Source organism: Leopardus geoffroyi, chromosome C2 (genome assembly GCF_018350155.1).
Source record: "Leopardus geoffroyi isolate Oge1 chromosome C2, O.geoffroyi_Oge1_pat1.0, whole genome shotgun sequence".
Taxonomy (NCBI): Eukaryota; Metazoa; Chordata; class Mammalia; order Carnivora; family Felidae; genus Leopardus; species Leopardus geoffroyi.
This window is the reverse complement of record NC_059333.1, coordinates 29206812-29233407: the sequence shown is the minus strand read 5'-3', so window position 1 is coordinate 29233407 and position 26596 is coordinate 29206812. Positions and strand designations below refer to the sequence as shown.

The window sequence follows — 26596 nt, the reverse complement described above, 5'->3', positions numbered from 1 at the left end:
AATCAAAACAATAATCTTAGAAAGTCTGCCACATGAGGTTGGAGTAGAAACTATGATACTAAGAAAATGCCAACTCTAAATGACATAAAAGTTAGGGGCTTAGACTTCAAATTTCTCTGACTTCCAATTTAAGGTGGCACTATCATGCATTACACAAATATAAAATGCCTACCAAGAAAAATCTAAATGAGAAAAAATATAATAAACTGTATATTAGCACCATTTAGATTCTGCATTTGAATATAAAACTCAAACATTTCTAGAATTTATGATAAACTCAAATATCTAATTGAAAAGAAACAAGAAATAATTTGAATTTCTAGGTGATATTTTAAGGTTATTCAAGTATGCATTCAATAATTTTTTAAAAGAAAATTTAAAACAAAATCATCTGCCTTTGCAAGGGACAAAAATCTATATGCATCATGAATTTTAAATTTATAACATTATCATAAAGTAGAACAAGTACTTCTACTTTATTACCAGAAAGAAATAAATGATATTACTAACATTAGTAAACTTTATTACCATAAATCTGTAAAACAGGAGAATAAAGTTCTACTTTATTACTATAAACTAATTTTGGTTTTAGTCACACTTGAGCATAATAGTACAAAAAAAAAGTTGTAGTATACATTTACTTGTTAGTTTTGCAATTGACAATTTACCTATGTAAACATTTTCCTCAAAAGTAAGATTATTTGAGCATTCAAATTGAAATAAGATGTTTATCAAGTCATGATTTTCAAATAGATTTAATTTCTCTATTACTGAATTATTCTGTCTCTTGAATATTTGTTCTCTATTTACTTAGTTATTAACTGGAAATTAAGTAAAATACAGAATATAAAATTTACCAAACACACACACACACACACGCAAACTTTATTCATAATTAACCATTTGATATAGTTAGTATTCACAGTCATACTATTTCCTTTCATACCATGATGTCACAGAATTTTTTATCCCAGAGTCAAAATACTATACTCATTATTTGACACACAATTTGGTAAGATAAATCAAATTATTAAGTTCTTACCAGATCTTGCCCAGCACATCAAACAAAGAAAAATGTATACTCTCATTTGGAATCCAGTAAAAGTAAAAGCAGCTCTGAGATTCAACACAAAAGAAATTCTGAAATTCATTAAGGTTTCTCTTTTGTAAGATTGTCAGAGTCTGGTAGGTTTTATCATAAAAGATCCCTGATCTTTTGCTCCTCCCTGTTTGTTGAAAAGGTAAGGTAGGTTGGGTTTTTTTTTTTTTTTTTTTTTTCCCTCTCATCTGGCTTGTGGTTGTAAGAGGATTTTTAAGTCAAAACTCTGTAATAAGTCACAAACAGCTGCCCAAGTTGAATTGAAGGGAAAGAAAAAGCTAATTATATCTTTCCTTATTCCTCTTAACCTCAGAATTTCAGAAGCGGTCAGGAAGAATATGTTTATTGAAAGCCTAGAGCAAATGTGATGTTAGAAAATGCTAGAAATGGAAAAAGTCAGAAAACGTTGTGGTTTATGTTCATTTTGATTACAAACCAAGCTGTCTTCATATACCATAAAATCAATAATAAAATCCATATCCATCAAGCTGTCAGATATAAAATATGACCTTTTCATGTTTATATCATTTTGCAACCCAAATTCAGTGGCTATTTTAAAATTCAAAATGCTAGCTTGTCTCTTGAGTTCTACAATTGGAAAATCAAAAAAACACATTTTTGTTTTTAATATAACAAACATTTTTTTAAAATTATTATAGGTTTCTTTTCGCATGTTTATTTTTCCCCTTATTTTCCTTCCAGTAATAGACTTTAGTAGGTCAGGAAAATAGAGAACCATTTTCAGTACATGCATTATCAGTTCAAAAATTAAATTTGTTTTTTGTAAATTCAAGTTTCTGTAAATCTGCAAAGATACTTTAAGAACAGTATCAGCAGAAACTAATCTGAAGTCTAGGGAAATATTTCAAAGAATCCACAAACAAAATGAGATATTCATTTAAAAACTGTGAAAAATGTAAAAATCATCATTTTCAATTGTTTGATCTCTAGGGGGTTTATGTGAAACTTCATTTTTAGAAGGGGGCCATTACTATAATTTGACTGGAGACCACCAAATAACCTATGTCCTTTAATATCACTTAGCTGTAACAACTGTACTTCTCTAACAAAAATATAAATAAACCACATCTCTTCAAAATGTGGGAAAAAATGTAATGCAATTGTTGTACATGTTAAAAGAGATTATTAACAAGTTTATACTTAAATTAAAAGATAAACCTTTCCTATTTAACATATACTTCTTTTATTTTGTGCTTTTGATGTGACACTGTAATATGAATCTTATACATTATTTTCATCGTTGTCATTCTAAAGAGCTTATATTGAAAATCTCAACTTGGGGGCGCCTGGGTGGCTTGGTCGGTTAAGCGTCCGACTTTGGCTCAGGTCATGATCTCACGGTCCATGAGTTCGAGCCCCATGTCGGCTCTGTGCTGACAGCTCAGAGCCTGGAGCCTGTTTCAGATTCTGTGTCTCCCTCTCTCTCTGCCCCTCCCCTGTTCATGCTCTGTCTCTCTCTGTCTCAAAAATAAATAAAAACGTTAAAAAAATTAAAGAAAAAAAAGAAAATCTCAACTTGGCATTTAAGACAGTACAATACATAGCAGTAACAAAATATAAAAATTATACTGTTTTCATATTTTTTACTTACTGTCAATAGCGATAAAACAGATGAATGTCCATTGCATTAAATAGCATAATACTGAGGAGTAACAAAATATTATATAAAATGTCTATAATTTAGTAAGACAATATTTCTGTGCTTTTTTTAGTCCTCCTGAGAAATAAACAATGATTTTAAGCTTACAGACATGGATACATTATTAATAATACTATAAAGGTGATAATGAGGATGATGAGGATGAAGATATAAAATTGATTCAGCTCTGTGTACCAGGCAGGCTTCCAGGCAGTTTATAGGTAATTATAATAGGTAGCTGAGTAGTGTATATTGAGATGGGGTAGTCATTGTTTATCAGAATATATTTTGGCACAATCTTTTGTATAATTTAGCAATATGTGTCAAAATGCTTAATGGTTATTACCCTTTGATTCAACAATTAAACATCCAAGATATTTTCCTACATAAATTTTTTACTAACATATGTGCACAAAGGCATATGAGCAAGGACGTTAATATCAGTATTTTTTTAATGGCAAAAAAAATGGATACAATGTAAATGTCTAATAGTGGGGGATTAGTCTATGGATACATACAGTGGATTAAAACTAATGATGTGAGGGGCGCCTGGGTGGCGTAGTCGGTTAGGCGTCCGACTTCAGCCAGGTCACGATCTCGCGGTCCGTGAGTTCGAGCCCCGCGTCAGGCTCTGGGCTGATGGCTCAGAGCCTGGAGCCTGTTTCCGATTCTGTGTCTCCCTCTCTCTCTGCCCCTCCCCCGTTCATGCTCTGTCTCTCTCTGTCCCAAAAATGAATAAACGTTGAAAAAAAAAAAAAAAAAAAACTAATGATGTGTATAAATCACTATTTATTGGTAAAGAAAGTCTCCGTTACATAGCACAAGGGGAGAAAAGGTAAGCTACAAAACAGTATGTATAGTAAGATTTATTTTCCTAAAATGTTTTATGTATATATGTATATGTATATGCACATGTATATTTCAAACTAAGGAAGGTTTTCCTCCAAAATGTTTATGTCTGCATGGTAGACTTATTGATGATTTTTACTTTCTTATTTATTTCTTTAAACATTAAAAATATTTCTTTACAATAAGTATCTAATACAAGTAAAACAAACAAAAAAGCTTGGGACAGAAACAGTTAAGAAAATCAGAATAAATAAAAAATGAAGGTAGGAAATAAGTGAAGTCAAAAGTGAGGTCAATTTTAGAAAAAGCATCCACTAACTAGAGTCCCTTAATACTAATTTATCAAGTTTCTCCTTTCATTCATTCATTTATCTAACTTTTACTAAGCATCTACTAATTTCCAGGTATAATGTAGTTGTCGAACATACAAAGTAGAGACATTTGTTTATTCAAACTGTACTATATCAACAATTATTTATGATATATCCACAGATATGTCAGGGATTGTCCTAAGTACTGAAATATATTTATTTACCTTATAGCAATTCACAGTGAGGAGGGCTTGAAAAAGGCGTATCTATGAAACTATGGCACCACACAGCAGGACCGTTAGCTAATCTAGAGTGCAGACTTCAGGGAAGATCTTCAGGACATGCTGCCTGGGCTGAAGTGCCAAAGAGAGTAAGAGTCAGTTGGGCAAAGAAGGGAAGAAAGAAGCTCTAGTTTTAGACAGATAGGTAAATAGATACACTTATTTATTTATATACATAGCTTATAGTTTTACATATATTATTATATATAAACGTTTTCATTTTTGAATACATAAAGTTAGGGGTATAAAACATCCTGATAGGAGTTAAGAAAGGCCAATTCTTTATAGTGTACCATGCACTTAACACATTGAAACTTATATTTGGCTAATGGTCCAGGAAATGCTGAGGATAAAGTGAATTATATTTGGGGGCACCAGTTGAGTGTCCCACTTTGGCTTAGGTCATGAACTCACTTTCTCTCCCTCTCCCACTACCCTCTTCCACTTGTATTCGCGCTCTCTCTCTCTCTCTCCCTCTCTCAAAAAAAAAAAAAAAAAAAAATTAAACCAAGCAAAAGCAAAAAGTGAAGTTTTTAAAATCCATTAAGAAGGTGGCTTTTTGAGGCAACTGGGTGGATCAGTTGGTTAAGCAGCTGACTCTTGGTTTTGGCTCAGGTCATGATCTCATGGTTCATGGGTTTGGGCTCTGAGTCAGGCTAGCTGCTGTCAGCAGAGCCCACTTCAGATCCTGGGTCTCCCTTGCTCTCTGCCCCTCCCCCGCGCTCACTCTCTTTCTCTCTCTCAAAAATAAGTAAACATTAAAAATAAGTGAATTATTTTTTAGCTGCTGCTAGGTTTATTACTACGTGTTCATTCAACAGAAGCTAGGAAATACAGTAAGCTTACGTGAGAAAAATGATATATATTAAGGTCAAATTCTGAACAGTTAACCGCACGAGCTTTCAAAGCTCATAACATTAATTTTTTTAATGCTTATATATTTTGACAAAGAGAGAGCACACCCATACAAGCAAGTGGGGGAGGGGCAGAGGGAAAGGGAGAGAGGGAGAGAGAGAGAGAGAGAGAGAAGCCGGAGCCTATGATATGGGGCTCAATCATGACCTGAGCAGAAATCAGGAGTCAGACACTTAACCAACTGAGCCACCCAGGCACCCCAGAACTTATAACAGTAAAAAAAGTACCATAGAGATACAAGCACCATAAACTTAGTCCTGCCAAAAGAAAAGAGGATTGATAAGAACATGAAAATCATACACATTTCTAAAAAAAGAAAAAAAAAACTATGATGCAAACCTCAAAACTATGATGCAAACCTCAATATAGCAAGACAACATGATCATTAACTATTTGTAAATACAGCTAAAGTTTTGTATCATTCACAATCATATACATGGGCACTGCAAATTTTACAATGAAACCTGAAGATAACAGCTCCCAGATCAGTGTGACTGAGGGGAAATGAAAAATATGTTCATTTGGATAAGATTTATGAGATAAATGAATTTTAAAAATCAATAGAATTATACATAATAGAAATCTTTGGGTATCCATTCATTTGATCCACACATATTTGTTATATATCTACAATGTGCTAGTTTCTTTAACCCCTTCCTACCCTACCGCAATGTTGATGGCAGAGGAAAGGAAAAATGGAGACAAGACCTGTATACTTATATCAACAGAAGGTGACTGCTGAAGTTACTGACACATTATGTTGTATTTATTTGTATAGGAAAATATTAAATGAAGTACTGTAATTACATTAGCTCAATACATTCCTTAAGAAATAGAATTTGAATTCCTAAAAGTGATATTACTTATATAAAATCATAAAATTAAATAATGTCACAGTTCAATTAGAAATCAGGTTTCCAAAGATGTGTTCCTTTTCATTAGAAAAGAAGGGCATTTTTGTCCACCAACTAAGTAAATGCGTGCAATGCAAAATGAATTATCACCACTCCTAACTAAAGGCCAAATGATGTCCTGATTACTTGTTTATTTACAGGATAATTTCAGGGTCTTTTGGAGACATGGATTCTTCAGAAAGGAAACCAAGTTAATAGTTGTCAGTTGATTTATTAATCTATTGACATTCTGAGTAGGTTTTCTTCCCCCTTTAATTACCTTTCTTCTTCTTCTTCTTCTTTTTTTTTTTCCTAACCCTCCTCAAAAAAGAATGAATTCTTCACCCTGTTCACTGTATACAAACATTGGATCCCGCTACAAGCGCCCTGCAGCCATCCTCAAGAATTCTGGCTTCAGTCACAAAACCTGCTATACTCTTTCTAGTGTTCCTAGGTATAGGATGTTTTCTCAGGCCTTCTGGCCTGAGAAATGCCTTCTGGAGTCCACCTAAAATGTCTATGCCCATTTTCAAAGACTTCTCTAGGGTGCGCTTCCTAGGTAAATAAACTTTAATTCTAGCACTCCATTGTATTCCACACCCATAGCCATGCATGCATGGATTTATTCTTTCAAAAAGCATTTTGTACAGAATATACATTCAAAATCCTAGTGATTTATACATTTACTCTTTGGAAACAAATCTTCCCCCATTAGCCTAGGAGCGACTGTACAGCAGCTAGTACGTCTTAAAGCCTCTCTACACACATTTTGTTGAAAATTTTGATTGAATAAATCCGAAGTCAATTAATAACGGTGCGTCCAAGAAAATGGAGGGCACTCCACAAGCAAGAGGGGCAAGCCCCGAGCACAGTAATCCTTTTTATTCTCACTCACACCCCCTCGGTCCCGGCCGGATCCAGGGCGTTGGGGAGGCATGGTGGGCGGCCCCGCGGGGCGCCGGGGGGCGTAGCGCCTACCTCGCTCCGCCCCTGGCGCGCGCGCTCCCGTCGTCCGCGCGACTCCCCTAGTCCGAGAGGCGCAGTAACACGGCGAGAGGGGGCGGGGTCTGGGTGCCTCCTCTATCCTCGGCCGGAGACCGGAGGGATGTTCCCTGCTCAGGAGGAGGCCGACAGGACGGTGTTTGTGGGGAATTTAGAGGCCCGAGTACGGGAAGAGATTCTTTACGAGCTGTTCCTTCAGGTACCGTCTGCGGGGGGCGGTGGAGGGGCGGGGAGCGTTAAGCCGGAAGCGCAGCCCGAGGGGCGGGGCACACCTGGACCACCCGGTGCCCGGCCCCCTTCCCGCCCCATCCTTTATAGTTTAGTTCCGTTTGGGCTCACCTGTCCCCACGTGAGCAGCTGGCATTGAAGTGATATAATGTACGTCCTATCGCCGTCCCCACTGTACAGTTCTGCGGGTAGGGGGTGACTTGGCTCCCCCCAGCGCCCAGCCCTGAGTGAGGGCTTCCCAGAAACTGCCTGGGCCTTGAGTATCTTGGGCAAAACAGAAAACAGCCCTGTCACTGCCTTCCTTCAGGCAATAAGCACCCTCACGCCTTACATCCAGCGAAATGAGAGGTATAGATTTTAAAATGTTGCTCTATACATTACTTATGCCCCCAAGCCCTTTTATATGGAGGGTATTTTTACTCCAGTATGGTAAATGAAATTTAGTGATTTGGACAGCCGCATCATAGCTGACCAATTGATTCCTTGGGAAGCTCCCTGTATTTCATACCAAGAGGACCTTCTGGAAACTTTTTGAGACCTAGGACTTCCATGAGTAAGCCTCCTCTGTCTCCTCTAAACACTCACCTATTATATACATGTAGGTGTCACTTGCTAAAGGGATATCTTCATCCAGCCATTTATCTAACTCTTTAACATTTATTTATTTTTGAGACAGAGAGAGACAGAGCATGAATGGGGGAGGGTCAGAGAGAGAGGGAGACACAGAATCCGAAACAGACCCCAGGCTCTGAGCTGTCAGCACAGAGCCCGACGCGGGGCTCGAACTCACGGACCGTGAGATCATGACCTGAGCCGAAGTCGGACGCTTAACCGACCAAGCCACCCAGGCGCCCCTATCTAACTGTTTAATGGTACAAAAATTACATGGCAAACACAAAGTAAGATGCTGAGCATACAAATTTAAGAGATAGGCCTTGGTTTTTCTAAAAGGGAAAATTTTAAATTAAGTTTTTGATTTAAGATAATCTACAAAAAGGTGGATATGTAATATAACGTAGCTGTTTGACTCTGATGTCAGCAAAGTGACACTGGGCAAGTAAATGAATATCTCAGTACTTCAGTTTCCTTAAATGTCAAATGGTAGTAATAGCATCTACAGTATGATGTGATGTGAAGGTTAAATATATTAATCCAGGTAAAACAGTTAGAATTGAGCCTGGCACTTTTAAGCGTTTGCTGCTGCAAACTACTGCTACTACTGATAGTATTACTATTACTACTAACATCAAGAGAAATCAAGAAAGAATGACTTCTCTCTATCCTAATAAGGGCAAGTTCCAAGGGAGACTATAACAAAACTAAATTTCTAGGACTAAGTATGAGTACCGGTGGTGAAAAGGGTTCTCGATATAGTTTCTGAAAAGCCCTAACTTTGTGTCTGTCTACTGCTAATTATAGATACACACAATTTGGTAGAGAGAATTCCCTCCCCACCCCAGGAACATAAAACTTGTTATTATTTGAAAAATATTGTTTATTTTAAGACTTTTATGCTTATTCTAATATGCCCTCTTAAAAAGGTACTTAAGTTTAAAAAGTTTAAAAAACTGGCCTTTTTTAATCTGTTCTGATAGTTTCCTATAGTTATTTCCCCAAATATCATTTGAAACTTATGACTCTAACTAAAAGAAAAAAAATTTTTGAGACAAAAAAAAAAAAAAAAAAAAAAAGAAAGGGAGGGAGGGAAGGAGGAAGGAAGAAAGGAAGGAAAACAGAAAGAAGCCTTATAGTTGTTTTCCCGTTAAAGGCTTCTTCAATGATGAGCTTCCAAAAAGAAGGCGGGGAGCTGGTAAAGGTGTTGGGGATAATCATGAAGGCCCCATGCACTTACATTATTTCTAGTCAGCAGGGCCTGGATCCATCTATTTATATACATATATATGTGTGTGTGTGTGTATATATATATATATGTGTATATATATAATATATATATATTATATATATATATTTATATTATAATGTAATATATAAATTATATACAACTATATAAAATTTTCTCATTTTTTATAATTTCACCATTAGAGATCAGGCAACCAAGCATATGTTTTTATTTTTGCCTTGGTCCTTCTGTATTCTGGAAGGATTTGCTAAAGTGAGGTATCTTTTAAAAAGGCTTTTTAAAACACATAACCTTAGTCTTTAAAAAGATTGAAAGGTGATGGGATTGTTGCTATGAGCAAATCTTGTTGAAATTTATCTTTAAAAATGCTTTGGTATATCTTTGAATTTGTGAAATTCAAAGCATTTAAGCATATTCTGTTCATTTGTGATATTATATATTTACTATCTGTAGAAGAACAATACTGATTAAAATTGATTTTATTTTATTACTGTGTATTTATCCTTTTACTAGTTTTTTTTAATTTCTCATTATCCTTTGACGTGAGAAAATCAGGTTTAATATTTTTGTACTTTTGACTAAGAAATACTGAAGTAAAGATGTGGGGGAGAAAGATAATGAATGCAGTTTCAAATGTGTTGAGTCTGAAGTACAGTCACACAGAGGTCTCTAAGAGTCATGAGTATAACAAATAGATTTGTTGGTGAAGTGGTCTTTGAAGTCATAGGGAAGGATGAGCTAGTCCCTGGGAAAGCAGAAAATGAAAAAAAAGAAAGACTGAATCTTAAAATATAGTATAATTTTAAAGATAATAGTTAACATTTTTCTTTAAAGGCAGTTTATTTATCCAACTCTACAGAGAAAAGTAATCAATCATTAATATGCAATTAAAAAGTATGAGCCATTTGCCATTAAATCTTGTTTATAAGTCTTTGTGGGTACTACCTGTAACACTTATAATGGGGGAGATGTAAGTTTTTAGTTTTAATTAACACTTTTTTATAATATTTGCTTCTACTTTTTAACTCTGTTTTGCTAATTATAGGTTTTACTATAAATACAATCTGAATATTTTAAATTTATTTTATCCCACTTTAGCAATACACAATGGAATAATATTCACCCATTGTTGGGTTTGGAATCTTTCTAATTTTTCACTCACATAAATAGTGCACCTACTTAAAAGTTTTAAAAATATTAAAACTTTTTTTTCTTTGGAAATATTTATCAAATAGGATTATTAGATCAAAACACATGATAAATTTAGTTTCTCTTGTAAAAATGTTTAATCTTGACAAAAGAAATTAGGCCTCAATACAATATTAACACTTTTTTTAGGATCACTCAAATAACATTAGGTTGGTGATTTCAATTTATTTTTGAGTTTACACAGTTAATATGTATGGAGAAAAGTAGTATTTCATTCTTAGATTCAAATGCTCTCTACATTGTTTTGTTAAGCCTAACAGAGGGTTTTCTGTTCCTAATACTACAAATGTTTCCTTGATCAGCCAAAAAATACCAGAAAGTGTGATGAAATATTACTGTTAGTAAAATGTATTATTTGCAGAACTACATAAAGCTATTATTGCTAACAAATTTTTTTAACTTTGAAGTTGAATATACTTGATTTATCTGAATGTAAAAAAAAATCTTTAGATTTATGAGAAAATAATTTTTAGGTTTCTTATAGGCTGGGCCATTAACCAAAGTGACTATATGCAAAGACAGAGAAGGAAAGCCGAAGTCTTTTGGATTTGTCTGCTTTAAACACCCTGAATCAGTGTCTTATGCCATAGCTTTGCTGAATGGAATTCGTTTATATGGAAGACCAATTAATGTACAGTATCGATTTGGTAGGTCTTGCCATCGATGAATCTTCCAAGTGTGTTTTGTTGATGGTGTTGTTCTCAGAGGTGTAAATATTGTGTGTTCTATATGATGTATAGGGCCCTTGTGGTCTCTGTTAAATTTTCTCAAAATACATGTGGACATTGAAAATGTTATATGACTAATTAGTATTGCCAACTCTATAGCACTTTTTTCTATATGAAAATTTAAAATGTTCTTAGTACCAGCCAGAAGGTAGCTACGATATTGCTATTTGCTGTTTTAAATTAAGCAAATCTAAATGAACTGCGGACACACAGCTCTAGCCTTTATACAGCAAGGCTATTTGCTAATCTTCTCGTCAGTGCTAATGTATGGTATCAAATACCTACTATTTGGAAGGTATATTGAGTGTCTTAGTCATTCTTCTGGGAAAACCATACTCTACATATTGCCCTGGATCAAAGTCCCTGCAAGAGCAGCTGGCTGAAAGTGGCTGCAGAGTGACCCTCAGTAACTGGAGGAAAGCTTCCTGACATGAATGACCTCAAATGCCTTCTCCTGCATACCCCCCAACAACTGGTTAAATACGAGGGAACACTGTGCTACTGCTCTACCTCTTTCATGCTTTGAGAGACTGATAGAGGCGATGCTTATGCTCATGGTGCAGGACTTGGGATGCTTATGTTCCGTCCCTCCCCAGATTATTCAAGGATATTGATGTATTCCTTGTTTGTTTTTTATTCCTCTCATTATACTAAAAATGAATAAGAATAAGAAAACAATACCTCATTGCAAAGGAAAAGGGTTTCTCCTTGTGTTTCTTTCTTTTATTTATTTTGTTAATGTTTTCTCAAAGCTAATTAGCTATAATGCTCTCAAGTACTTTCCGGTTAACTCACAAGGACTGGTAAAATGGGCCACGGCATAGTATGTTCTGACACATCCCAGCCAGCTGCTCAGCGTCCTAAGGTTGCATCCGCTTTTGCCAGTGGGGGTTGGAGAACTCATGCATTCTACAAAGGATGCAAATAACACAAATGTTTGCCATTGTTAGTCTACAGGCATGTAGAACAATACAACATCAGGGACCTTATGGTCCCATATCAGTATCATTTTTCTGTACAGCCATTACTTTGGACAAATCTTGGTTGTAATTCATTCATTTGCAGTGATGTAAATAATTTATAAATATTACTTGGGAGATCAAAGATATATTTGGGTATCTTAATTATATGATTAAGGAATTTTAACCAGTGCTAAATCCTTTCAGGTTTTGAGTTTCTGTATGGCTTAATGTTAGAACTCAAAAAAAAAAAGTACCATTAAGTAATCAGTTGTTCTATTTCTTCCATAGGGAGCTCTCGCTCTTCTGAACCAGCCAACCAAAGTTTCGAGAGCTGTGTTAAGATAAATTCACACAGCTACAGGTAATTAAAAATATTTTTTTTTTCAAAAAGGTAAAGCAAATAAATGTGTTCTTATACCAGCAGTAGTTTTTATATATACTGGACTATTGTAAAACCTTACTATTTAGACATAGGATAAAATTAAGCAATTCGCTTTTTTTCTGAAACCATGAAAAGTGACAAAATATTTTCATTTAAAGTGGGGTTTTAATATTTTCATCAGTAGGTGGGAGAGATCTATGTTTCTAGTGTTCTTTATGGTTTACCTTGTGCCTGTCATAGTTGTTAAATTACTTAAGCATCCAAGGTGTCATTGTGATGATCACAGAGATACCATTATCCATATTTTATATTTGAATAAATTGAAATGCAAATGTTAACTAATTTTTAAGGTCATGAAGATGAAAAAGTGGTAGTGGCTAGTCTTGAAATAAAGCCTTCTGCCATTAAGCCATTCTGTTATTTATTTTACTACTTTTTAGAACTTCCCTATTGTAATTTTCCAAATATTCTAAAATTTTGCATTGGCTGATTTTTCGATGCAACGTTAACCTCTAAGGACATTGTCAGGCAAGCTATCCCAGAGGTCATGGAACAGAAGGACTCTCAAACTGAATTAAGATGTTTGAGTCACACTGTTTATTAAACCAATTTAAAAGACACAGTGAAAAACAACAGGAAAGATACTGGATAGGTTAGCACACTTAAGCAGTGGGTACAAGTGGGCCGAAGGACCAGTGTACCGCGTTCTGGTTACACTAATATTCATGCACCGTTTTTCGCTCTGCTGCATCAGCCTTCCTCACTGCTAGCATGCTTCTGAGAACTAGAGTTGAGGTTCAATAAGGATATCCATTCAGATGGAATATTCCCAGAATTTTCCTTCTCAAAGAGGGTCAGGGGCAAATACACCTGGCCACACAAGTAACTTGTTGGTTAGTCTGCTAGATGCCCCCAGGTTTTATCTGAGTTTCTGAGGCAGAGCAAAGATAAGAGAAGCAACATAATTGTTAGCCCAGGGGTGACATGATGAGGACATGGTGTTTCTTTCCCTTTTTGTCCATAAGTAACGTTCTTACTTATTCCATCCTATATTCTGTTGAATCTATCTATAGCATGTCTGGCAGCATACTAACTTATTTCCTATCTATATTTAATATTTATTATAAATTCTGCCTTTATCTCCCAAGTGATTTGCTTATTCTATCTCTAACCCAGCTTCATCACTGTTCCATAAACCGGCAGCTTACTTAGAGTCTATTACAAGCATTTCATCCATCTTGTTTGTTTTTGCCTTCTGCAGCAGAACCAAATATTCTCAAGTAAACTAGCTGTAGCTGAAACTCCTGTCCCTCTGAGGCATAAGACAGTGCCTCTTAGGACTGACAATTACACAGGCTTATCTGTAGTAAAACTATTTCATCCCAAATAAAACACAGTGTGCTTCACATCATCTTTCTTCCCAGCATTTCTGTATCAGGGACATTAGAAGTTAAAAAGTAGGCACTGACATCAAATTGCCTGAATTTGAATTCTGCTTTTACCACTGTTTTAATGTTATGACCTTGGACAGGTTATTTCACCACACCATAACCTGCCTTTAAAATGAGGATAAGGGGCGCATAGGTGACTCAGTCAGTTAAGCATCCAACTCTTGGTTTCAGGTCAGGTCATGATCTCACGGTTCATGAGTTCGAGCCCCGTGTCGGTCTCTGCACTGACAGTGCGGGACCTACTTGGGATTCTCTCTCTCACTCTCTCTCTGCCCCTCCCCTGCTCATTCTCTCCCTCTCTCTCTAAATAAATAAATAAACTTAAAATAAAACAAAGATAATACCTCAAAGATTATTATGAGAATCAAATTTTGTAATAAATGCAATGTATTAAAAATACTGGACACATAACAAGTATTCAGTGAATACTTTCAGCCAGTGTTACCAAAAAGGAGAGAGTAATTAACTGTGTTGGTAGGGGAAGTGCTATAGACTCCTGAATTGAGCTATATATTTAAAATAAGAGTTTCCCCTCTTCTCGTGGTAAAATATACCTCTTTTTTCTCAGGAATTAGGAAGGAACAAGTTATTGCTACGATTTGAGCAGAGGTAGAAAGACAAGACAAACCTTATAAGATGTTAACATAACTCTCGTATTCTGTACTTACGTTTGACAAACTAACTCATCACAAATTCTAGGGTAGAAAATCAAAATTATAAGTATATTCCATAATACTATACTTCATCGGTAGTAGTAACTTATCTTCTAGTTATTTGTTATATTATAAAGGAAGAATGAGAATAGGTTACAGTAATGTCCAGAGAAAAGTGGTGTACATGTCAAACCCTTCATCTTTCACTGGTCTTTCTTGGAAAAGGGTTTTTGTGCTTCTATTGATTGCCTCTCATACCTTCTGTTTTTAATAAATAGTTCCTGTATTAGTTTGTTAAAGCTGTCATAACAAAGTACCACAAACAGGTATTTAAACAACAGAAATATTTTGTCTCACAGTTCCGAAGGCTAGGAGCCCAAGATCAAGGTGCCCAAAGAGTTAGTTCCTTCTGAGGGCTGTGAGAAAGAGTCTGTTCTGTGTCTCTCCCTTAGCATCTCCTGGTTATTTGGCAATATTTGATATTCCTTAGCTTATAGACCCATCACCTATATCTCTGCTTTCATCTTCATATGGTGTTTTCCCTGTGGGCACCCATCTCTAAATTTCCCCCTTTTATAAAGACACCAGTCCTGGGGCATCTGGGTGGCTCAGTCAGTTAAGCGTCCAACTCTTGATCTCAGCTCAGGTCATGATCTTACAGTTCATGAGCTTGAGCCCTGCATCAGCGTCTGCACATGACAGCACAGAGGCTGCTTGGGATGCTGTCTCTCCTTCTCTCTGCCTCCCCCTCCCCCCAGTCTCTCACTCTCTCTCTCAAAAAAAAAAATAAATAAACATTAAAAAAAATAAAAATAAAAAAATAAAGACACCAGTCCTATTGGATTAGCAGCTCATGCTACTCTAGTATGACCTCCTCTTGATTATATCTGCAACAATCCTATTTCCAAATAAGCTCTCATTCTGAGGTTTAGGGGGTTAGGATTTCAAAATAATAAATTTGAGGTGACAGTTTAGCTCATAACCCTTCCCAATTTACATGCAATTCTTCTATGTAGACAACTGTGCATGCCCAGATACTCACATAGGAAGGATCGTGGTTTTAGAGAATCTGTAATTGCTTTCATGATGGTGCTAATTTCACTATTTCTGCTACTGAGGTCATATCTTCCCTACTCTAGAATTTCATTGCACTTTCCATTTGTTTCTTTACTATTGCTTGTTCTATACACATGTTCTGGTCTTTGCACCTTGTCTCCAAATCAGGCTATTATATTACCCCCCCCCCGAAAAATCTTTCATCCTTCACATCCTTACTTCCCATACACTTCCTCTTTTATAACTGACAGCTGTCTAATTCCTTCCTTAATGAAATTTACTCTTCCTCTGGTTTTTGCAGTACTGTCACCGCTTATAAATGGGATCTCCGCCTATCCATCTAACTGCTTCCTGTCATTCACCTGTCCTCATTTTTGCCTTTACCTGCCTGTGTTAGTTTTTTTAATATGAAATTTATTGTCAAATTGGTTTCCATATGACACCCAGTGCTCATCCCAACAGGTGCCCTCCTCAATGCCCATCACCCACCCTCCCCTCCCTCCTATCCCCCATCAACCTCACTTTATTCTCAGTTTTTAAGAGTCTCTTATGGTTTGGCTCCTTCCCTGTCTAACTTTTTTTTTCCCTTCCCCTCCCCTATGGTCTTCTGTTAAGTTTCTCAGAATCCACGTAAGAGTGAAAACATATGGTATCTGTCTTTCTCTGTATGACTTATTTCACTTACCATAACACTCTCCAGTTCCATCCACGTTGCTACAAAAGGCCATATTTCATTCTTTCTCATTGCCAAGTAGTATTCCATTGTGTATATAAACCACAATTTCTTTATCCATTCATCAGTTAATGGACATTTAGGCTCTTTCCATAATTTGGCTATTGTTGAAAGTGCTGCTATAAACATTGGGGTACAAGTCTCCCTATGCATCAGCACTCCTGTATCCCTTGGGTAAATTCCTAGCAGTGCTATTGCTGGGTCATAGGGTAGATCTATTGTTAATTTTTTGAGGACCTTCCACACTGTTTTCCAGAGCAGCTGTACCAGTTTGCATTCCCACCAACAGTACGAGACGGTTCCCGTTTCTCCACATCCTCTCCAGCATCTATAGTCTCCTGATTTGTTCATTTCAGCCACTCTGACTGACATGAGGTGGTATCTGAATGTGGTTTTGATTTGTATTTCCCTGATGAGGAGCGACGTTGAGCATCTTTTCATGTGCCTGTTGGCCATCTGGAAATCTTCTTTAGAGAAATGTCTGCTCATGTCTTCTGCCCATTTCTTCACTGGATTATTTGTTTTTCAGGTGTGGAGTTTGGTGAGTTATTTATAGATTTTGGATACTAGCCATTTGTCTGATATGTCATTTGCAAATATCTTTTCCCATTCCATCGGTTGCCTTTTAGTTTTGTTGATTGTTTCCTTTGCAGTGCAGAAGCTTTTTATCTTGATGAGGTCCCAATAGTTCATTTTTGCTTTTAATTCCCTTTCCTTTGGAGATGTGTCAAGTAAGAAATTGCTGCGGCTGAGGTCAGAGAGGTTTTTCCTGCTTTCTCCTCTAGGCTTGTGATGGTTTTCTGTCTCACATTCAGGTCCTTCATCCATTTTGAGTTTATTTTTTGTGAATTGTGTAAGAAAGTGGTCTAGTTTCATTCTTCTGCATGTTGCTGTCCAGTTCTCCCAGCACCATTTGTTAAAGAGACTGTCTTTTTTCCATTGGATATCCTTTCCTGCTTTGTCAAAAATTAGTTGGCCATAAATTTGTGTATCCAATTCTGGGGTTTCTATTCTATTCCATTGGTCAGTGTGTCTGTTTTGTGCCAATACCATGCTGTCTTGATGATTACAGCTTTGTAGTAGAGGCTAAAGTCTGGGATTGTGATGCCTCCCACTTTGGTCTTCTTCTTCAAAATTACTTTGGCTATTCGGGGTCTTTTGTGGTTCCATACAAATTTTAGGATTGCTTGTTCTAGCTTTGAGAAGAATGCTGGTGCAGTTTTGGTTGGGATTGCTTTGAATGTGTAGATTGCTTTCAGTAGTATTGACATTTTAACAATATTTATTCTTCCAATCCATGAGTATGGAATGTTTTCCCATTTCTTTGTTATCTTCTTCAATTTTCTTCGTAAGCTGTCTATAGTTTTCAGCATACAGATCTTTTACATCTTTAGTTAGGTTTATTCCTAGGTATTTATGCTTCTTGGTGCAATTGGGAATGGGATCAGTTTCTTTATTTGTCTTTCTGTTGCTTCATTGTTAGTGTATAAGAATGCAACTGATTTCTGTACATTAAATTTGTATCCTGTGACTTTGCTGAATTCATGTATCAGTTCTAGCAAACTTTTGTAGAGTCTATCGGGTTTTCCATGTATAATATCATGTCATCTGCAACAAGTGAAAGCTTGACTTCATCTTTGCCAATTTTGATGCCTTTGATTTCCTTTTGTTGTCTGATTGCTGACGCTAGAACTTCCAACACTATGTTAAACAATAGCAGTGAGAGTGGACATCCCTGTCGTGTTCCTGATCTCAGGGAGAAAGCTCTCAGTTTTCCCCTATTGAGGATGATATTAGCTGTGGGCTTTTCATAAATGGCTTTTATGATGTTTAAGTATGTTCCTTCTATCTCAACTTTCTCAAGGGTTTTTATTAAGAAAGGATGCTGAATTTTGTCAAATGCTTTTTCTGCATCAATTGACAGGATCATATGGTTCTTATGTTTTCTTTTATTAATGTTATGTATCACATTGATTGATTTGTGAATGTTGAGCCAGTCCTGCAGCCCAAGAATGAATCCCACTTGATCATGGTGAATAATTCTTTTTATACGCTGTTGAATTTGATTTGCTAGTATCTTATTGAGAATTTTTGCATCCATATTCACCAGGGATATTGGCCTGTAGTTCTCTTTTTTACTGGGTCTCTATCTTGTTTGGGGATCAGAGTAATGCTGGCTGCATAGAAGGAGTCTGGAAGTTTTCCTTCCCTTTCTATTTTTTGGAACAGCTTGAGGAGGATAGGTATTATCTCTGCTTTAAATGTCTGGTAGAATTCCCCAGGGAAGCCATCTGGTCCTGGACTCTTATTTGTTGGGAGATTTTTGATAACTGATTCAATTTCTTTGCTGGTTATGGGTCTATTCAAGTTTTCTATTTCTTCCTGTTTGAGTTTTGGAAGTGTGTGGGTGCTTAGGAATTTGTCCATTTCTTCCAGGTTGTCCAATTTGTTGGCATATAATTTTTTATAGTATTTCCTGATAATTGCTTGTATTTCTGACAGATTAGTTGTAATAATTGCATTGTCATTCGTGATTCTATCTATTTGGGTCATCTCCCTTTTCTTTTTGAGAAGCCTGGCTAGAGGTTTGTCAATTTTGTTTATTTTTTAAAAAAAACCAACTCTTGGGGCGCCTGGGTGGCGCAGTCGGTTAAGCGTCCGACTTCAGCCAGGTCACGATCTCGCGGTCTGTGAGTTCGAGCCCCGCGTCGGGCTCTGGGCTGATGGCTCAGAGCCTGGAGCCTGTTTCCGATTCTGTGTCTCCCTCTCTCTCTGCCCCTCCCCCGTTCATGCTCTGTCTCTCTCTGTCCCAAAAATAAATAAACGTTGAAAAAAAAAAAAAAAAAAAAACCAACTCTTGGTTTCATTGATCTGCTCTACAGCTTTTTAGATTCTATATTGTTTATTTCTGCTCTGATCTTTATTATTTATTTTCTTCTGCTGGGTTTGGGGTATCTTTGCTGTTCTGCTTCTGTTTCCTTTAGGTGTGCTGTTAGATTTTGTATTTGGGATTTTTCTTGTTTCTTGAGATAGGCCTGGATTGCAATGTATTTTCATCTCAGGACTGCCTTCGCTGCATCCCAAAGTGTTTGGATTGTTGTAATTTCATTTGATTCCATTGGTTAAGCCATTCATTCTTTAGTAGGGTGTTCTTTAACCTCCATGCTTTTGGAGGTTTTCCAGACTTTTTCCTGTGGCTGATTTCAAGTTTCATAGCATTGTGGTCTGAAAGTGTGCATGGTATGATCTCAGTTCTTTTATACTTATGAAGGGCTGTTTTGTGACCCAATATGTGATCTATCTTGGAGAATGTTCCATGTGCACTCAAGAAGAAAGTATATTCTGTTGCTTTGGGATGCAGATATATCTAAATATATCTGTCAAGTCCATCTGGTCCACTGTATCATTCAGGGCCCTTGTTTCTTTATTGATCCTGTGTCTAGATGATCTATCCATTGTTGTATGTGGGGTATTAAAAGTCCCCTGAAATTACCACATTCTTATCAATAAGATTGATTGTGTTTGTGATTAATTGTTTTATATATTTGAGGGCTCCCATATTCGGCGCATAGACCTTTATAATTGTTAGCTCTTCATGATGGATAGACCCTGTAATTATTATATAATACTCTTCTTCATCTCTTGTTACAGCCTGAAATTTAAAGTCTAGTTTGTCTGATATAAGTATGGCTATTCCAGCTTTCCTTTGACTTCCAGTAGCATGATAGTTCTGCATCCCCTCACTTTCAATCTGAAGGTGTCCTCAGGTCTAAAATGAGTCTCTTGTAGACAGCAAATAGATGGGTCTTGTTTTTTTTATCCATTCTTATACCCTGTGTCTTTTGGTTGGAACATTTAGTCCATTTACATTCAGTGTTATTATTGAAAGTTATGGGTTTAAAGTCATTATGATGTCTGTAGTTTCCTGCTTATAGTGATGTCTCTGGTACACTGTGGTCCTTGCAACATTTCACTCACAGAATTCCCCTTTAGGATATCTTGTAGGCCTGGTTTAGTGGTGATGAATTCCTTCAGAGTTTGTTTCTTTGGGAAAACCTTTATCTCTCCTATTCTGAATGACAGACTTGCTTGATAAAGGATTCTCGGCTGCATATTTTTTCTGTTCATCACATTAAAGATTTCCTGCCATTCCTTTCTGGCCTGCCAAGTTTCAGTATATAGGTCTACTACTATTCTTATGTGTCTACCTTTGTAAGTTAGAGCCTGTTTATCCCTAGCTACTTTCAGAATTTTCTCTTTATCCTTGTATTTTGCCAGTTTCACTATGATATGTCGTACAGAAGATCGATTCAAGTTACGTCTGAAGGGAGTTCTCTGTGCCTCTTGGATTTCAGTGCCTTTTTCCTTCCCCAGATCAGGGAAGTTCTCAGCTATGATTTGTTCAAGTACACCTTCAGCCCCTTTCTCTCTGTCTTCTTCTTCTGGAATTCCTATGATATGGATATTGTTTCATTTGATTCCATCACTCAGTTCTCTAATTCTCCCCTCATACTCCTGGATTTTTTTATCTCTCTCTTTCTCAGCTTCCTCTTTTTCAATTTTATCTTCTAATTCACCTATTCTCTCCTCTGCCTCTTCAATCCATGCTATGGCCACTTCCTTTTATTTTGCACCTCATTTATATCATTTTTTTAGCTCCACATGACTATTTCTTAGTCTTTTGATCTCTGTAGCAATAGATTCTCTGCTGTCCTGTATGTGTTTTTCAAGCCCAGTGATTAATTTCATGACTATTATTCTAAATTCTTGTTCTTTTATATTGCTTAAATTGTTTTTGATCAATTCATTAGCTGTCGCTACTTCCTGGAGTTTCTTTGAGGATAATTCTTCCATTTTGTCATTTTGGGTAGTCCCTGTGGTGGCTCCAAACTGCAAGGCACTTCTCCTGTGCTGTTCAGAGTAACTTGTGTTGTTGGGCAGGGCCACAGTCAGACCCAATGTCTGCCCCTAGCCCACTGCTGGGGCCACAGTCAGACTGGTGTATACCTTATCTTCCCCTCTCCCAGAGTCAGGACTCACTGTGGAGTGGTGCGGCCCCTGTCTGGGCTACTTGCATGCTGCCAGGCTTGTGGTGCTGCTTCGATGGGATCTGGCGTATTAGCCGGGGTGGATCTGCAAGGTGCACAGGGGCAGGGGGGCAGGCTTAGCTCACTTTGACGTTGGTGGTCCCCTGTGGGAGGGGCCCTGCAGCACCTGGAGGGAGGCAGGCCTGTCGGAGGGATGGATCCACAGAAGCACAGCGTTGGGTGTTTGCAGGGTGCAAGCAAGTTCAGTGACGGGAACTGGTTCCCTTTGGAATTTTGGCTGGTGAATGAGAAAGGGAGAGGGCGCTTGCCAGTGCCTTTGTTCCCCTGCTGAGCTGAGCTCTGTCTTCCGGGACTCAACAACTCTCCTGGCATCCTCTCGCCCTCCCCACTCTCCAAGAGCAGAGCTTTTGACTTATAACATTCCAGATGTTTAGTTCCGCTGGCTGTCAGAACTCATGGAGTCCAGCCCCTCCGTTTTTGCAATTCAGACTGGGGGCTCTGCCCTGCAGGGCGGGCTGCCCGTCCACTGCCCTGGTTCCCTCCCGCCAGTCCGTGTAGCATGCACCGCCCCTCTGTCCTTCCTACCCTCTTCGTGGGCCTCTGTATATGCTTGGCTCTGGAGTGCATTCTGCAAGTCTTCTGATGGTTTTCTGGGCTATTTAGGCCGATGTGGGTGGAATCTAAGCGATCAGCAGGAGGAGGTGAGCCCAGCGTCCTCCTATGCCGCCATCTTCCCAGGTCCCAAAAACATGCCCGTGTTAGTTTTACCCTTTCTCCCAGCACATCTCTTTCCTAAGGATTAGTCGTATTTGCATTAAAATTGTGGAATACTGAGGAGCAAGTAGCAAATGAAGGCTAGTTGTTCTAACATTGGAATTTATTAAACATCTTCATAGAAGCAATATTACACTTACAAATGAAACTTTAGCTCACAACTGTTCTTGAATTAGGGATTTTTATTATCTTAATTCATGTGTGAAAGAAATCAGCAAACATGGCTTGATGGTAACATTAACAGTCCATTTAGGAAAGAGCATAATCTTTATAGTTAAACAATGAAGATACCTTCCAAAATAAATTGAGGATAAATTCTATATTTCTTTCACTTTTTATATCTGTAGAAAATTAAATGCATTCTTGGTGGTTACTAATGACTAGCTTTGCTCTCTTCATATCTAAGTGTTCTTTTTCTTTATACAAATATAACATATTGAACATTTTCCTATCAGAAAGTCAGATGTGACTCTATATATTTAGATTTCAGTATGTTAGCAATTAATAAGATATAAGGCACTATGAGGTCACTATTTTATCAGTATAATGTCTGATCATTTGTATGTATATGTTTCAAGTTAATCTTAATCGAGTTGTCTTAAGGAAGCTTTGTTTTTTAATTACAAAGAGCTTTTATTATTTTTTTATTGTTTTTTTAGAAAAAAGGACATTTGTGTGTAAGAATTTTAACTGTTCATTAATTTTTCTTTTCCCTTCCCAAAGAAATGAAGAAGTTGTGGGCAGATCTTCCTTTCCCATGCAGTTTTTTCCAATTAATGGTGCAACTTTACCTCAAGAATATTTTTTCTTTCAGAAAATGGTAAGTTTGATATGCCTTTGGTTCAATGTATAATATAATACAGACTATGGTGGAACTTACGGTTCTCAAATCTCAACCTGGAGTGAAGGCAGAGGCTGTCTTCTGCCCAGTGGTGGTCGGCTCTAACACAGGCATCTTCAGTCTCAAACTTAGTACCTGAGCGAGTGTGTCAGCACAAAGCAGGTAGATGGTAGTGAGGATGCACTGTGGTCCAAGGAAAATTTGAATAGAGAGTTCTCATTTAAATTTAAATTTAATTTAATTTAGGTTCTCAGTTGGTAGAGTAAACTGCATTATTTCCAAAGGCTCTCAAAAATGTAGTTCCAGCCTCGAAATTATAAGTATGGTCACAATAAGTTAAAGGGGAACTTAGGAAAATATTTTTCGTTTAACTCTTCATTTTATGCCTAATAAAACTGAAGGATACAAATAGGCCCAAAACACCTTGTCAGTGACAGATGTGGGATTGTAACACAAGTAGTGTGATTCACAGGTTGTGATTTTTTTTTTTAAATACCCAACATATATGTGAGCTTCAGATGTTTCACGTAGGCATTTTCATTTTGTAAACATAAGGAACATCGAGAATTGAACCTCTGGAAAAAATTTTTCTTAGTTACAGTGAGATACTAGCAAACAACTAGTTCTCATTCAAAACTGTCAATATCGTTCTTCCTACATGTCATGTTGTTGGTAGAGATGAGAAACATACGCACCCATGCATGCACTCACACACACAAGTTCATTTTGTCTCTATTAATCTTTCATCTACTTTTTGTAGTTAGAAACTTGAATTAAAATCAAGAAAGTGTCTATCTTAATAGTGGACAAACATGCTCTATCGTACGATGGCCATTAGCCGCATGTGAGAATAAGGAGCTGAGTTTTAATTTTACTTAATTTTAATTTTTATTAAAATTTAAAAACAGATAACTCGGTTCAGTTATTAGAATATTTTTTTAATTTTTTTAATGTTTATTTTTGAAGCAGAGAGAGTCAGAGCATGAGCAGGGGAAGGGCATAGAGAGAGGGGGACACAGAATCCAAAGCAGGCTCCAGGCTCTGAGCCATCAGCACAGGGCCTGATGCGGGGCTCGAACCCACAAACCGGGAGATCATGATCTGAGCCGAAGTCGGATGCTTAACCGACTGAACCACTCAGGCGCCCTCAGTTATTAGAATATTTTTAAGAATATTTGAAACCTTGGGTATGTGAATCTCCTTTTTCAAATGTAAATTTTGGATAATCTAAATTCAGATCAAGTATTGTCTGTGCAAATGTAGCATCTTAATTGAGACGTGCTATAAGTATAAAATGCACACCAAATTTTAAAGACTTGGTATGGAAAAGGGAAAGTAAAAAAGCTCATTAATAATTCTTATATTATTCACATGTTCAAATGACAGTATTTGGGATATTTTGGGATAAATAAAATACATTATTAATATTAGAAACAGTATAAAATATTTTATTTTCGTATTGTAGCTACTAGAAAATATAAAACTGTATCTGTGGCTTGTACTGTATTTCTGTAAGGCAGCACTAATCTGTATTGTAATAAGGCATATACTACCTTCAATCTTCACATTAACCATTTAAGGAAACTACCACATTACCGTTTTGAAAAGTCACTGTCCTTCTAACACGCGGTTTAGTTTGCTTGTAGTTATTTGTAACTGTTAACTTTTTTTAAACGTTTGGGCTTGTTTTGGTAGAAGATTATCTTCTTTTTCATGGCAGTGGCACGCGTATAACCCAGCACTGCAGCTTCCGTACTATGAGGTGACAGCACCGCTTCCCAGTAGCACGGCCATGTCTTCTCCCCTAAATTGTGTTCCAGATCTAGAGGCTGGACCCAGCTCTTACGAATGGACTCACCAACAGCCCAGCGAACCTGACCTTCATCAGACGAATAAACGAAAGAGGCAAAAACAAACCAGTGACAGTGACAGTAGCACAGAAAATAATAGAGGAAATGAATATAGCCAAAAGTTCCGAAAGTGTAAGAAAAAGAAAAGATATTAGGGATTATGTTCAAATGAAATTTGTGTATACTGCTCTTCATTTTCTTTAAAAAAAACAAACAAAAACACAAACAACCAGTATTCTCCTAAATGACCAGTTTCGTGGCTTTCTTGTGCTGTTTGAAATATATAATAATATGACATCTGATTTCCTGTTAATTGACAAAAATTTTTGTCTTGAATGACAAAAACTTAAAAATAATATAATGTAGTATTTTTTGTATTTGTAATAGTATTTTTGACACATTGTCAACAAGAAATACGCTTTGAGTTATTATATTTTAGTACTGATGATGGCATTGCACTAACTTCTCAATCAGAAGTCACTTCCTGAGCACTTGTGGATAAGGCACCCTGCTCTCCGAGACTGTTGCCTGTATGGAGCGGTGGATTTTCTGAATGAAATCTAGTGTAAATATTTAGGAGTTGCATGTTGTTCCTAACAAAGATGGAAAAGCAGGCTTTAGTTTCCTTTGTGAGTAACATTTTATCTTTTATGTCTAAATATGGTGTTTCTGAGCCTTACTCTCCTGCAGCTTTATTTCATAAAATGAGGATACCAAAGGAAAGCTTATTATCATGGGACTGGTTTTTAGATCCTTCCCTTTTTATGTAACTGTATAGAAATAGGAATACCTGCCTCTTCACTTCTCGCTTAATTGTAGTTCATGAAAATTAGCTATGACCGTATTACCCAACCTCTTTTGTCAGCTGGGTTTGATATAGTATATTTGACATACTTAAATCTTGATGATGAACAATAAATAGAATGATACTTCATTAATGTATGGTATTTAATATTTATTATCAAATCATATTTCTTGTCTCTGGTTCATTTATTTTATTTTTTATTTTAGAGAGAGAATGGGAGCAGGAGAGAGGGACAGAGAGGGGGAGAGAGAGAGAGAGAGGGGCTCTGGATTTCCGTAGAAATTATATTTTAAAGCAGAAAGTTCAAAGGACATCTTTTTTTTTACAAAGGATGCTTCTGTACCTCAAGCCTGAGGAAGTTCAGTGAACACAACTTCTCTGGTTTGCATTAAGTGATATTTTCTGAAGTTGATAGTGATGATGTTATTTGATCAGAATGGGTTCTACAAGGTCACGTGAGGCCACAACTGTGGACTAAGTCTACTACTAGTCATGCCCAACCTGCAAAAATTACTTCATGTGTGTGTAGAAACTGCTTTAGCAGATAAGATCAAGTAATCTATTACCTGGTTCCCAGTAATATTTCCTTTTCAGTTTCCAATACCATCTTGTTATATCATCAACAGGTATAAGGGTTAAGAAACACATGTGCTACTTGCATTGTAATTAGAAAACATAACCAGTATGTAAGGAAGGATACAAACTCACATATTTCCTGTGTTATAAACTCTGAGAATGATTGGCTCTCAACAAGTTTATAGAACATCATCTACTGCAAGGAACCTGGATATAACAATAATTGTTTCAACTACTGGACCTTGCTTGGGGAGCTTAATAAATGAAAACATACTGTAAGTGAATACTGTTAATCAGTCCCATACACTATGAATCCTAATAATTAATGTCTTTGCTTCTATTTCTATATGAGAAAATTAGTAATATCCTGGATAGGAAAATAACTTTCACCCCAGCTGCTTGCCCCAGGCTGGCAACAAATCTTCACTA

The 26596-nt window shown here is 36.8% G+C and overlaps 2 protein-coding genes across 5 annotated transcripts in view; one reads left to right on the top strand and one right to left on the bottom strand.

The window, feature by feature from the left end:
• LIPI (lipase I) overlaps nucleotides 1-4271 on the bottom strand; it is a 70125-nt gene extending 65854 nt beyond the window's left edge. For 2 of the 4 annotated variants that reach the window (XM_045501635.1, XM_045501637.1), the window contains exon 1: nucleotides 1043-1562. In XM_045501635.1, the coding sequence (XP_045357591.1) occupies nucleotides 1043-1151 (109 nt within the window). In that variant the 5' untranslated portion in view covers nucleotides 1152-1562. Of the gene's footprint in view, nucleotides 1-1042; nucleotides 1564-4143 lie in introns of those variants that run through there. The other 2 variants (XM_045501638.1, XM_045501636.1) reach the window with 2 other exon arrangements.
• Nucleotides 4272-6765: 2494 nt separating this feature from the next.
• Nucleotides 6766-25757, top strand: RBM11 (RNA binding motif protein 11). The gene is made up of 5 exons (XM_045501634.1): nucleotides 6766-7209; nucleotides 10793-10955; nucleotides 12287-12359; nucleotides 22819-22915; nucleotides 24657-25757. The coding sequence occupies exons 1-5, from the start codon at nucleotides 7114-7116 to the stop codon at nucleotides 24939-24941; spliced, it is 714 nt and encodes a 237-aa protein (XP_045357590.1). The 5' UTR covers nucleotides 6766-7113; the 3' UTR covers nucleotides 24942-25757.
• Nucleotides 25758-26596: the final 839 nt, after the last annotated feature.

Coding starts and splice junctions, on each gene's coding strand:
- RBM11 (XM_045501634.1), top strand. CDS start 7,114: ATGTTCCCTGCTCAGGAGGAGGCCGACAGGACGGTGTTTGTGGGGAAT. Junction 7,210..10,792: donor TTTACGAGCTGTTCCTTCAG/GTACCGTCTGCG, acceptor GGTTTCTTATAG/GCTGGGCCATTAACCAAAGT. Junction 22,916..24,656: donor ATTTTTTCTTTCAGAAAATG/GTAAGTTTGATA, acceptor TTTTCATGGCAG/TGGCACGCGTATAACCCAGC.